The 14822-nt window shown below is 35.1% G+C and overlaps 1 protein-coding gene and 1 pseudogene across 1 annotated transcript in view; one reads left to right on the top strand and one right to left on the bottom strand.

Moving 5' to 3' along the window:
- Cenpp (centromere protein P) overlaps positions 1-14822 on the bottom strand; it is a 219901-nt gene that overhangs the window by 170693 nt on the left and 34386 nt on the right. The window contains exon 5 of the mRNA XM_026406944.2: positions 5089-5185. Coding sequence (XP_026262729.1) covers positions 5089-5185 — 97 coding nt within the window. The remainder of the gene's footprint in view (positions 1-5088; positions 5186-14822) is intronic.
- LOC113195424 (large ribosomal subunit protein eL43 pseudogene) lies at positions 7532-7810 on the top strand (annotated as a pseudogene).

The raw sequence follows: 14822 nt of genomic DNA, 5'->3' as shown, positions 1-14822 counted from the left end.
AAGACCACTCAATGGAGAAAGGACAGTCTCTTCAACATAAGCTGCTGGGAAAACTGCATACTCACATGCAAAAGAATGCCTTACCTTACACCACAAACAAAACTTAATCCAAACTTAGCGCAGTGACACATGCTTATAATACTAGCGGTTCTGGAGGCTGAGGCAGGAGGATCTCAAGTTCATTCTATTTATTTATCTACTTAATTTGTACTTTTTAGATATATATGACAGTAGAGTATATTTTGACAGATTATACATACTTGGAGTATAACTTATTCTAATTAGTATACCATTCTTGAGATTGTACATGATGTGGAATTTCTCTAGAGGTGTATTCATATGTGAGCATAGGAAAGTTATGTCCAATTAATTCCACTGTCTTTTCTTTTCTTTTCCCACCCCCACTCCCTTGCCTTCATTCTCCTTTGTCTAATTCACTGAATTTTATTCTTCCCCTCCTCCACTTATTGTGTTGTTATATATATACATATCAGAGAGAACACATGATCTTTGGATCTTGGGATTGCCTTATTTCACTTAGCATGATAGTTTACAGGTCCATCCATTTACCAATAAAAATCATTTTTAAGGTTGAGTAATATTCCACTGTGTATACACACCACATTTTCTTCATCTGTTGAAGGGAAACTAACCTAGTAGGTTAGCTATTGTGAGTTGTGCTGCTATAAACATTGCCAATACAAAAAATCGTTATAAAAGCAGGCATTGTGCAAAATCATGTGGGATGATAAAGATTAAGTCTTCAGATGCAAAGAATTACATGTTCATTACACAGATCATTTTATTTGTTATACAGTGATATAAAACATTAAAATAGAATGACTGGTAAACACTGGGCAGACAAATTTCAGATTTGTTCTTTTCCCAAGGATGTCATGGACTTCAGAGCCAGGAGACTACTTGGAATCAAATCTTGGCTCTGCTGCTTCCTTTTTTTTTTTTTTTTTTTTTTTAGTTTTTTGTGTTCTTTTTAGTTATACATAACAGTAGAATATTTTGACATATTATACATAAATGTACAACTTCCCATTCTGTGGTTGTACATGATGGGGAGTTACAATGGTCATGTATTCATATACTAACAAAAGAAACTTATGTCCAATTCATCCACTGTCTTTCCTATTCCCATACCTCTCCCTTCCCTTTATTCCCATACCTTCTCCCTTCCCTTTATTCCCTTTTGTCTAAACCAAAGTACCTCTATTCTCCCCCCAACCCTTATTATGTGATACCGTCCACAATATCAGAGAGAACATTCGGCCTTTGGTTTTTTAAAGATTGGTTTATTTCACCTAGCATGATAAGCCTCCAGTTCCATCCATTTAACTGTAGAGGCCAAACTTTCATTCTTCATTATGGCTAAGTAACGTTCCATTGTGTATCCGTACCACATTCTCTTTATCCATTTATCTGTTGACGGGTACCTAGATTGGTTCCCTGGCTTAGCTATTGTGAATTGAGCTGCTAAAAACATTAATGTGGCTGTGCCACTGCAGTATGCTGATTTTAATTCCTTTGGGATAACTGGGTCAAACTGTGGTTTCATTCCAAGTTTTCTGAGGAATCTCCATGCACCAGTTTGCAGTCCCACCAGGAATATATGAGTGTACCTTTTCCCCCACACCCTCACCAACATTTACTGTTACTTGTATTCTTGATAATTGCCACTCTGACTGGAGTAAGATGAAATCTCAGTGTAGTTTTGATTTGCATTTATCTACTTGTTAGAGATTTGAACATTTTTTTAATATATTTGTTCACCGATTGTATTTCTTTTGCTGTGAAGTATCTATTCAGTTCCTTTGCCCATTTACTGATTGGGTTATTTGTTTTTCTGGTGTTAACTTTTTTTAAATTTTTTATATATCCTGAAGATTATTGCTCTGAGGTGGAAGTGGCAAAGATTTTAGGAGAAATACAAGTTCAAAGCCAGCCTCAGCAACTTAGTGAGGCCCTAAGCAACTTAGTAAGACCTTGTCTCAAAATAAAAAATAAAAAGAGGGGCTAGGGTTGAAGATCAGTGGTAAAGCACTTGCCTAGCTTGTATAAGGCACTGAGTTCAAGCCTTAGCACCACATAAATAAATAAATAAATAAATAAATAAAGGCAATGTATCTGTCTACAACTAAAAATAGAAAAAGAATTGAAGTATGGACAGTTCAATAAATAAATAAATAAATAAATAAATAAATAAATAAATAAATAAAGCAGAGATGTGTCTCAGTGGTTAAGTGCCCCTGGGTTCAATTCCTGGTACCATAAACAAACATACAAACAACAACAACAACAAAAATCAAATACATAGCCTTCAGAGCTAAATTATTAAATTTTGAAAAGAAAACAGAAATAAATCTTTATGACAATTAATATAGTAATAGTTTATTGAATAGGACACAAAAAACACAGGCCATAAAGAAACATGTGAGAAACAGTTTTTTATGAAAATTAAAAATTTCTGTGCATTAACACTCCTTGGTCTATACCCAAAGGACTTAAAATCAGCATACTACAGTGACGCAGCCACATCAATGTTTATACCAGCTCAATTCATAATACCTAAACTATGGAGACAACTTAAATGTCCTTCAATAGAAGAATGGATAAGGAAAATGTGGTATATATATTCAATGGAATACTATTACTGAGCCATAAAGAAGAATGAAATTATGGCATTTGCTGGTAAATGGATGGAGTTGGAGAATATCATGCTAAGTGAAATACACCAATCCCAAAAGACCAAAGACCAAATGTTTCCTCTGATATGAAGATGCTAATTCACAATAAATTGAGGGGTACTAGAGAAGAACAGAATTAACTTAGATTAGGTAGCGGGGAGTGAAAGAAGTGGAGGAAGGGAATACATGGATAGGAAGAATAGTAGAATGGTACAGACATTATTACCTTATGTATATGTATGACTGCATGACTGATGTGATTCTACAACATGTACAATCAGAAAAATGAGAAATTATACTTCACCTATGTATGATATACCAAAATGTATAAATGCATTCTATTGTTATGTATAACTAAAACAAAATTTTTTTTAAAAAAAGACACTGTCTTCATCCAGAGAAAGAAACTACATATATATAAGAGAAACCAATTTCTACCATATATATATATATATGAAACTTTACAATTCAACAACAACAAAAATCCTAATTCAAAAATGGAGAAAGAACTTACCCATTAAATATATTAATGGCCAAGAAGCACAAGAAAAGACATTAGCATTGCTAATCTACTAGAAAGAGGCAAATCAAAACCACAATGAGATATCACTACACACCTATTAGACTACTAACAAAACAACAACAACAAAAAAAAACAACAACAACAAAAAAAAAAAAACAGAAAATACCAAGTGTTGGAGAGGTTTTGGAGAAACTGGAACCCTTATATTGGTTAATAGGATGTAAAATGGCACAGCTGCTGTGGAAACCAGTTTGTGATTCTTCCAAAAATTCAACTTAGAACTATCCTATGATTCAGCAATTCCATGTCCAGATAAATACTTAAAAATTCTAGGCAGGGACATGTGAAGAGATATTGGTACATATATGTTCAGAGCCACATTATTCTAACAGCCAAAACATGGAAACAACCCAAGTGCCCATCCACAGACAAATGGATAAGCAAAACGTGATACATCCACACAAGAAAATATTCAGCCTTAAAAAGGAAACCTGAAACATGCTGCAACACTGATAAACGATGATGTGAACTAATCCAGACCAAAAGTCAACTCCTCTTGTATGAGGTACCTGGAATACTCAAATTCACAGAACCAGAAAACATAAAACTGTTTACCAGGGGATGGGGCAAGGAGGGAATGGGAACTGATGGGTACAGAGTTTCAGTTTTGGATAATGCAAAATATACAGAGAAGATTAATGGTGATGGCTGTAGAAAAAAAAAAAATCAATGCTTTTTTCAATCCTAGTTATATTATCACCAGCAAAAGCCAGCTCATGGAGTGCTCTATCCTCTATAGAATCAACATACCAATCATACTTCTTCACTTGCCTGGAGAGCAGCTAGAGTCAAAACAGCTTAGGAAATGGGGACCACAGCTCACAGTTACCATCAGCCACTCAGGTGCATAATGAAACAGCAGTACTGGGTGACTCATTCACTACCTCAACTGCCAGCAAATCTCCCAGTCATTATATTTTACCAGTTGTGAAACACAGATATTTAATTGTCCTAGCACAAGACTACATATAAGAAAATATGACAAAATCATGAAAACACCTCAAGGAACCATAGTATGGGAAATGACCATGTTTCATTCTGAAGAAAATCCTCTGCCTGACAAATTTTATTAGCTATGCCAAAGAGAATAAATCTTATAATAATAGTAAAAAAGGAATAGAGCCCAAAATAAAGAGGAGTTAGTATCAATCTTAAAAACAACAGTCATGACCATTAGGCTTTTTAAGGAACATGAACCTTAAAATTTTATGTTGACTCTTTCACAGGTGGTTTTTGTATGATTCACTGCTGTCAATAATGTGATACCATCAAGCTAAGAAAGACCTGAATGATTACCGAACAGCCAAACAATTCTGGTTACACCCACAAAACAAATAAAAACAAGTGCTTTAAAGTCTCTCCACCAGCCCAAAGACTCATTACTTCACAAAACAGACTTCAATATTTAAACTAAAAATGTGCAAGAATCAAAAGATTCAAAATACAGTCTGGATCAGGAAGTTAAGATTATAGTACTTCATGACAAGCCTGCTCTGACTGTATTTTTTAGTAGAATTTATTATTTTATTTCAAGTACCCTTGAAAGACTGATTTTTCAAAATGTACATCTTAAAATACATTAAAATTTTACTCTATTTCTTTTAAAACATCCCACAATATAAATTAGTCACTAGTTTATACTGAAGCTTCTTCTCAATTTATTACAAAGAACTGCAAATTCCTGAAGTCAATGGAAATATTTTCTCTTCTTTGAAAACTTTTGAGAAAACTATGCTACGATTGAATCTCCAAATTTACAACCAGTTTCATTTTCCATATATGTTTAAATTCAAAGACTTTAAACTTTACCTTAAAATGTTTAAATGTGCGCTTACGACACTTGTACCACTCCACAAAAAAATGTAGGCTTCGGAAGAACATGAATAAATCTCTTTTTTCTTCAGCTCTGTAGAAATAAGAGAGTATGATTAATAAATACTATTAAATGATAGACCAAATCTAGCTTTACTTCTTATTCTTCCTTTATATGTTCTATGCTAACATTAAAAAAGTACTGGATATACTTCTACATACTAAACCTTGAACTTCTGCATGTTTTTCACTCTATGATTGCTACTATCTCAGCCTGAAATGCCCTTTCCAAAAGTTTAAGTCCTATCAGTCTTTCAAATGCCACATTAGTAAAAGAATGGACTTGGACTAGCGAGACCTCCAGGAAGAAAGAGTACTGATGAGTGAGCTCAATCACATGGCCAATAATTTAATCAATCATGCCTATGTAAACCCAAATAAAAACTCTGAACCTAGGAGCTCAGTGTAACTTCCTGACTGGGGAACATTTTGATTTGCTGGGAGGGTGATATGCTAGATTCTACAAGAAAGATGTCTATTCCCAGCCCCTTGCCCTTCCTCTCACAGCCACCAGCGATGTATGTGCTGCTTGCATTTGGTTGTTTCTAAATTTTAACCTTAATAATAAAATGGTAATTATGAGCATAGTGTTTTCAGTAAGCTCCTCATGGTTTTAGCAACTATTGAACCTAGGGGCCTAACAGGAACTCCTGAATTCATAGCCTATCAGTTATTAATGCAGGTGGACCCTAAAACTTGAAGCTGGGGTCTAAAAGGAGGCAGTCTTGTGGAGGACCTTACCCATAACTATAAGTGTCACAACTAAACTATATTGCATAATTCCTGCACCACATATCCTATTCCCTAATAGCTATAAATAATTTCACTTCTTTCCCTATGAGCTCCCATAGAAATCTGTCTTAATTCACCTAATACTTTATCTATTGTAACACTGTCAGCCACATAAACTATGAGCAAATTGGGGCCAAAATCTGTTAGTCCAATTTATTCATTCACTAAATAAATGCTTGTTGGAATCGAGTTCCTGTTCAAGCTATAATGGAGTAAGCACACCAACTGAAAAGCTCCCATTAACTATAACTGAAAACACTGGACACACAGAGAAAGCAAACATCAGAAGATCTGAAATTTTGGCAGAAAAAAAGCAGAATTGGTAGTATTCTGGAATCTAAGAAAGACCTGATGATGAATTCCTTGGAGTTTATTTTTGCCTCCTATATATACCAGTTTGGATACTTGAGCTGCCTATAACCCAGAACTACCAAAGGGTGCAGATAAAACAACAACCACAAGAAGTTAGGGAAAGACCTCTCCCTTTAGCCAGCAGAGGGGGGCACTGCAGAATGGAACCCTAATACTGCATTCCTTTGGCTCCCAAACAAATACTCTAATCCCAGCAGCTTAGAAGGCTGAGGCAGGAGAATTGCAGTTTTGAGGCCAGCCTCAGCAACTTAGGGAGACCTAGTCTCAAAATTCAAAAAAAAAAAAAAAGAATAAAAAGGGCTATGGATGTGGCTCAGTGGTTAAACACCCCTTGGTTTAATTCCTGATACAAAAAAAAAAAAAGAGGTTAAAATTACCATAGCTCAAGTGAAATTATCCAGCTCAAGAAAAGAAAAAAAAAAAGAATAAAGAAAATAAACAAGCCTAAGAGATTTGGGGGACACCTAAAAGAATACCAAAATACATATAACGGAGTTCACAGAAGGAGCGCTAAGAAAGAAAAGGTCTCAAAGCAATCTCAAGAAATAATGGTCAACTAGACAAAGGTGCCAAAAACACACACTGGACAAAAGATAGCCTCTTCAACAAATGGTGCTGGGAAAACTGGATGTCCATATGCAGCAAAATGAAACTAAACCCCTATCTCTCACCATGCATGAAACTCAACTCAAAGTGGATCAGGGACCTGGGAATTAGACCAGAGAACCTATGTCTAATAGAAGAAAAAGTAGGTCCAAATCTTTATCATGTCAGATTAGGTCCTGACTTAACAAGACTCCTAAAGCACAAGAAATAAAAATCAAGAATCAATAAATGGGATGAATTCAAATTAAAAAGCTTCTTCTCAGCAAAAAGAAATAATCAAAGAGGTGAAGAGATAGCCTACGGTATGGGAGCAAATTTTTACCACACATACATCAGATAGAGCACTAATCTCCAGGATATATAAAGAACTCAAAAAACTTAACACCAATAAAACAACCCAATCAATAAATGAGCTAAGGACCTAAACAGACACTTCTCAGAAGAAGATATACAATAGATCAACAAGTATATGAAAAAGTGTTCAACATCTCTAGTAATTACAGAAATGCAAATCAAAACTACTCTAAGATTTCATCTCCTCCCAGTCAGAAGGACAGTCATCAAGAATACAAGCAACAGCTCTTCAGTCTCGGACATAAGTCGCAGCGACATGGCTAAACACACTAAGAAATTCGGAATCGTCGGTAAATATGGGACCCACTACAGTGCCTCCCTCCGGAAAATAGTGAAGAAAATTGAAATCAGCCGGCTCGCCAAGTATACTTGTTCTTTCTGTGGCAAAACCAAGATGAAGAGATGGGTTGTGGGGATCTGGGACTGTGGTTTCTGCATAAAAATAGTGGTTAGTGGTGCTTGGACCTACAACACCACTTCTGCTGTCACAGTCAAGTCTGCAACCAGAAGGCTGAAGGAACTGAAAAACCAGTAGAAAGTTCTACCATATAGCAAAATTGTGGCTTGTTGTAAATTGTGTTCACTGGATGTTCTGATGTGAATTGCATTAATATTGCCCTTTCAAAAGAGATTTGTAAATTGAAGCCCTTCTCATTTGAATTGGAAAATTTTGTTGAGATGGGTTATTGTAATTCAGGTGTTTTTCCCCCATTAGTCAGATGACAATGGCATGAAACTAAGTCTTACAGCTTAGGTATATACTTAGCTTTTTTTGTGTTGTTTTGTTTTTTTAAACCACTGTTCAATGACTCAGATATGTTGACATATTGTACAAAATTTGTTTTAAAGGTGAAATGTGGTAAAATACACAAAGGATATACATAAAAAAAAAGAATACAAGCAACAATAAGTGTTGGTGAGGATGTGGGGGGAAAGGTACACTCATATACTGCTGGTAGGACTGCAAATTGGTGCAACCAATCTGGAAAGCAGTATGGAGATACCTCAGAAAACTTCTAATGGAATCACCATTTGATCCAGCTATCCAACTCCTTGGTCTATACCCAAAGGACTTAAAAACAGCATACTACAGTGATGCAGCCACATCAATATTTACAGCATTCAATTCATAACAGCCAAACTGTGGAACCAACCTAGATGCCCTTCAATAGATGAATGGATAAAGAAACTGTGGTATATATACCCAATGGAATATTACTCAGTAATAAGAGAGAATAAAAAATTATGGCATTTGCAGGTAAATGGATGGAGTTAGAGAATATCATGCTAAGTGAAGTAAGCCAATTCCAAAAAAGCGAAGGCCAAATGTTTTCTCTGATAAGTGGATGCTAATCCATAATGGGGCAGTGGGGAGCATGGGATGAATAGAGGAACTTTGGATTGGCCAAAGGGGAGAGAGGAGTGGGAAGGGGGCATGGGGATAGGAAAGATGGTGGAATAAGATGGGCATCATTACCCTAGGTACATGTATGATCACACGAATGCTGTGACCCTACTTTTGTGCATAATAAAAGAGCATTCTGCTGTCATGTATAACTGATCAGAACAACAACAACAAAAAGAAATAATAGTCAAAGACCACCAATTAAGCCCCAAAAGTTAATATATACACCCAGGAGCTCAAAAACTTCAGGGAGAATAAACTCAAGGAGATCTACACCAAGACACATTATACTCAATCTGTTAAAAGCCAAAGAAAAAGATAATTCAGGAGAAAAATGACTTGTCATACAAGAAATCATTTTATAGCTGACAAGTGATTTATTATTCCAACACAGGAATTCTGGGGGAACAAACTATAGTCAAACTGCAGCATTTGTTATCAGAAGTGATAAGTGTTATGAATATATAGGGTGAGTGTATAGTAGGAGAAATTGAGTCTGAGTTATTTTTTTTTAGTAAACAAAATAGGAACTAAAAGAGATATGAAGATTCTATCCTATCATCAGATGAAAAAACAGACCTTAAATAAAAATTAATACATGAGGCAGAGAATTACATTAGATATTGATAAAAGGGTCAGGCTATCAAGAAGATATAACAATTATAAACATACTCTCATCCAACAACAGACCCCCCAAATATGTGAACTATAATTTGACAGAGTTAAAGATAGAAATAGTTCAAAAATAACAATTGGACACTTGAACTACCCACTTTCAATAATGGACAGAGCAGCTAGAATAGAAAATCAATAAGGAAACCAAAGATTTGAACAACACTGTTAACCACTCGACCCAAAAGGCATATCAAAACATTATACTCAACAACAGTAGAATATATATTGTTCTCTATTGATACCTTCTTCAGGAAAGACCATATGTTAGGTCACAAAACAAGTTTAAACAAGTAACAAAATATGGAAATAATATATTTCTAGGAACAATAGAATAAAAGTAGAAATCAATAAGAAAACTTAATAGATTTAGAAAATTCACAAGGATGTGTAAACTATACAAAATACTCTTAAACAGCAAGTCAAGAAGAATCGTAAGAAAGAATCAGAAAATACTTGGACATAAGTTGAAATAAAAATATAACATAGTAAAACTTATGCGGCACAAAATCAGTGTAAAAAGGGAAATTTATAACTGTAACATCAACATTAAAAAGAAGATCTTATGGGCTGGGGCTATGGCTCAACGGTAGCGCACTTGCCTAGCATGTGTGAGGCACTGGGTTCAATTCTCAGCACCATATATAAATAAATAAAATTAAAATCTATCAACAATTTAAAAAAAATTTTAAAAAAAGATCTTATATGAATAGCCTAATGTTACACCTTAAGGAACTAGAAAAAGAAGAGACAACTAAAACCAAAGCTACCAGAGGGAAGAAAGTAATAATTTAGATTACAACAGATATCAAGGAAATAGTTAACAGAAAAATAAACCAAACCAAACGGAAGGGGATTCTTAGAAAATAAAATTAAATTAAAAAAATAACAAACTTGACAAACTTTTTGGCAAGGCTAAGAAAAAAGAAGACTCAAGTTACCAAAATCAGAAATAAAACTGGGGTATTACTACTGATCTAACAGAAATAAAAGGGATAATAAGAGAATGCTATGAACAATTGCACATCAACAAATTAGATAACTTGGCTGAAATAGACACATTTTTAATAATATAGAAATGAGCAAAACTGAAAGAAAAATTTGAATATAGTTCTTTCTTGAAAAAGAAAATTTGAATATACCTACAATAAGCATAGAGATTTACCTGATTTACATCAGCCTACAGGTGGGCAAGATCATTTAACACAATGCCTATATTATAATGAAGTGTTGAAAATCTCATGTAAGTTATTGAATACTATACTAAAGCTGAAAAACAGAACAGTTGTATGAGTACACTTTCACAGTATTTTTTAAACAGTATTGTTAAGTTGAAAAATTGTTAAGCTGAAACATCGTAAGTCAGACACTGTACATATATTAAAAATCCTCAACAAAATAATAGCAAACAGACACCGGAAGAACACCGTATGAAAACAGAGTATTACATCTATAAGCAAAGGAATGCCCAAATTACCAACTGCCATCACAAACGGAAAGAGACCTGGAGCAGGCTTCTAGGCCTCTAGGACTGCAAAATATCATCATCCTCAAAAAAAAAAAAAAAAAAAAAAAAGCTTTTATTAATTATGTTTCATGAAGAGCTAGTAGAGAGAAGCTTGAAGTCTTCAAACATATTGATAATATGATGGGAACAATCACCCTGATTTTATCAGTACACATTGTATATATGTATTGATATATCACACTGTATACCAGGAATACATACAATTAAACTTTTTTTAAAAATAGTATGTGGTCCAACATACTGCTATCCCACTGCCAGGCTGTGATACTATAAAATATGTATTTAGTTTTCATCTTCATTTCCTGACCCACAACTCCTGAAATCCTTGGGATTCCCAAAGTGATGGTTCCTTTTTCTATACTCAGGAGTTGACTGATGGCTGTTAGCCCCTAGGAAGCTTCAGGGCTAGAGCAGACCAAGACAGGGTTAGAGGTTGGGACTTGCAGCTCTACCTTCAACCTCCAGGAAGAAGAGAGTAGCTGAAAGTTGATTACCAATGGCCAATTATTTAGTCAATCAAGCCTATGAAATTAATTCTCCACTATAAAATCCAAAATGATAGGGTTCTAGAGAGTTTTCAGACAGCTAAAAATGTGTAGGTGCCTGGAGAGTGGCGCACCGAGAAGAGGACATGGAAGCTCCAAGCCCCTTTTCTAGTACCCTGCCCTGTGAATCCCCTCAACTTTATCTTTTGTAAAAGTATTTGTAATAAGCCAGTAAATAAGTACATATTTCTCTTGAGGTCTGTAAGTGCCTCAAGCAAATTAACTGAACCCAAGGAGGAGGCTTGTGAAAATCTTGATTTACAGCCAATAGGCCAGAGGCATAGATGAAACAACCTAGGTTTTGGAACTGGCATATAAAGTGGGAAGCAGTCTTGGGGACTGAGCCCTCAACCTGTGGGATCTGATGCTATCTCCAAATAGTACCAGAATTAAATTTGAGGATATCCAGCTGTCTGTTGCTGTAATGCTTGTTTGCTTGTAGTGAGAAATCCTACATCTTCTGAAGTTATAGAAGTCTTCTGTGTTAATTATGGTGAGAAACCAAAGGAAAATAGGCAATTTGTTTTTCCAACATGGGCATATACCCGAAAGAAATAAAATCATATGTCAAAGAATCCATACTTGCATCTTTATTGCTGCACTTTTTTTTTTGTACTAGGGATTAAACCCAGGGCATTTGGCCACTGAGCAATATCCCAGCCCCTTTTTTATTCATACATTTATTTCACTTACACCCTTGCTAAGTTGCTAAAGCTGGCTTTGAACACGTGATTTTCCTGCCTCAGCCTCTTGAGCCATTGGGATTACAGACGTGTACCACCATACTTGTCATTGCCGCACTATTCAAAATAGCCAAGATCCAGAGAAGTTCATCAATGGATGAATGAATTTTCTTTAAAATGTGGTGTGTTGTATGTACACACACATACACACAAAAATGAAATATTAGTTATGAAAATTCTATTTTTATTCATTCTGTTATCTGTAACAGTATGTCTGGAACTGAATCACATTATGATAAGAGAAAAAAAGGCAGGTACAGAAAGAGACACTGCATGTTCTCACATGTTGAAGCTAAAAAATTGATCTCATAGAAACAGAATAAAATACTGGTTACCAAAGCCTGAGAAGGATATGGGAGAGAGGGTTACAGAGAGGATGATTATTAGGGCACAGAGGCAAAGTTTAATAGGAGAAATAACTTTTTTTTTTTAATGATTCTGGGTCTTGTACATGCTAGACAAGCCCTCTACCACTGAGCCACATCCCCATTTCCCAGTGGTTAAGTGCCTCTGGGTTTAATCCCTGATACCAAAAAAGAAAGAAAGAAAGAAGGGCTGAATACTTCCCAAATTTTACCCCCCACACACAAACAGAATAAAATTAAAGATTTCTAAGCCCTGACAAATCATAGCTGAATATCTGAAAACTGAGGGCAAAGAAAAGTTCTTGAGAGTAAGCAGAGAGAAATGAGGAATTCCAAAAAAAGGGAACAATGACTTACTTGTGGATTTCTCATCAAGAACTATGGAAGCCAGAAGCAAGTGGCACACATTTCAGGAGCCAAAATAAAAGAACTAAAAACTAGAATTCTCATTTCCAGGGAAACTTTCCATAGGTAATGCAAATAAACATATTCTCACGCGAAGAAGACTAAGGTAATTTGTTGCCACAGACATCATTCATATGGTTTTCTTAGGTCTTTGAGCTGATTGAAATCTGAACATCGGCTTCCTCAAGGCAGCATCTATTGATGTTTTCTCCTCCTGTGTGCCATCCTTTGTTATAATTTTTTTTTGCCTGTAACTTTTGTTGAAAATTTACATTATTAAATAATACAGTATAGCAATTCTGAAAACTATATTCCCACCTCCCCAGAGAATGTTATTGCATTTTTTGTTATTTTTATTTGTTTAATGGCTTTTCTGAGTTAATCTGTAAACTCTGTATTTTTTGTTGTGTGTTGCAAATTAAGTAATCAGCTAACATAGAGGTCCTTTTTATCCTTAGTTTCACTTCTAGTAGTTATAGCTACCCAAAGTCAACTGTGGCCCAAAAATATCAAGTGGAAAATTCCAGAAATAAATAATTAGTAAGTTTTAAATTATGTTCCCTTAAAATCTTGCAATGGTCTGCTCCACCCTGCTCAGGATATAAATCACCCTTTTGTCAAGTGCTATATATATACACAACCCACCCATGGTCACATAGCAGCCATTTCAATTATCAGATTATCCAATACCACAATGCCAGTGTTAAGTAACCCTTAGTAACAAAAAAAAAGTGCAACAGTGATGCTGGCAAAACAGCTATGCCAACAAGAAGCCATAACATGCTTTCTATGAGAGAAAAGGTGAAACTTCTCAACTTAATGAGGAAAGAAAATAAATTGTGTGCTGAAGTTGCTAAGATGTATAATAATAAATCTTCTATCCATGAAATTTTAAAAGAAAAAGAAATTCATGCTACTTTAGCTGTTGTGCATAAAACTACAACAACAAGCAAAGTCCACAGTGGTAAAAGAAAAATTAACCAATATTTTAGAGAATACATTCACAAAATGGTTGCTATACTAGACTGTTACAATTGTTTTACTGTGTTACAGTTATTAATATCTTATTATGACTAATTTATAAATTAAACTTTATCATAGGTCTTACATACAGGAAAATACATAGTAAACATTCCACATCAGTCGGGTCAACATCCACAGATTTACTTGATGATGCACCAAAAATATCTGAAAAAACTGCAAATATTCTGGGCTGGGGATGTGGCTCAAGCGGTAGCGCGCTCGCCTGGCATGCGTGCGGCCCGGGTTCGATCCTCAGCACCACATACAAAGATGTTGTGTCTGCCGAGAACTAAAATAAATAAATAAGTTCTTTCTCTCTCTCTCTCTCTCTCTCTCTCTCTCCCTCTCCTCTCTCTTTAAAAAAAAAAAAAAACTGCAAATATTCTGACCACATACAGACTTTTCTTATCATTATTCCTTAAATAATACAGAACAACTATTTACAAAGCATCACATTATTTTAGGTATTATATGTAATGTAGAGATGATTTAAAGTATATGGGAGAATGTGTGTAGGTTATATGAAAATACTATACCATTTTATATAAGGGACTTTAACACCTGTGTGAGATCTTAGAATCAAGCTGTGTGGCTCCAAGGGATGATTTTGTATACTGGGTTAGGTACAACCATGATTTGACGCATCCACAGAGTATCATGGAAAATATCCTCTGTAGAAAAGGGGGGTACTACTGTATTCAGAGATTTACTTGAATATCTACAACCATTGTCTCTTGGTCTTTACCAAGAACCTCTGAGTGTGTTTGTTAGGGCACTCCTTCAATAATCAATAAAATAAGTAAACATTCCGTTTTAGCCTTCACTTTTTTTTTGGCAGAGGGTTTATGGTCAGCCAGTAGC

The sequence above is a fragment of the Urocitellus parryii genome, chromosome 13 (assembly GCF_045843805.1).
Source record: "Urocitellus parryii isolate mUroPar1 chromosome 13, mUroPar1.hap1, whole genome shotgun sequence".
Taxonomy (NCBI): Eukaryota; Metazoa; Chordata; class Mammalia; order Rodentia; family Sciuridae; genus Urocitellus; species Urocitellus parryii.
The sequence above is the reverse complement of the archived record's forward strand: the minus strand, read 5'-3'. Positions and strand labels throughout refer to the sequence as shown.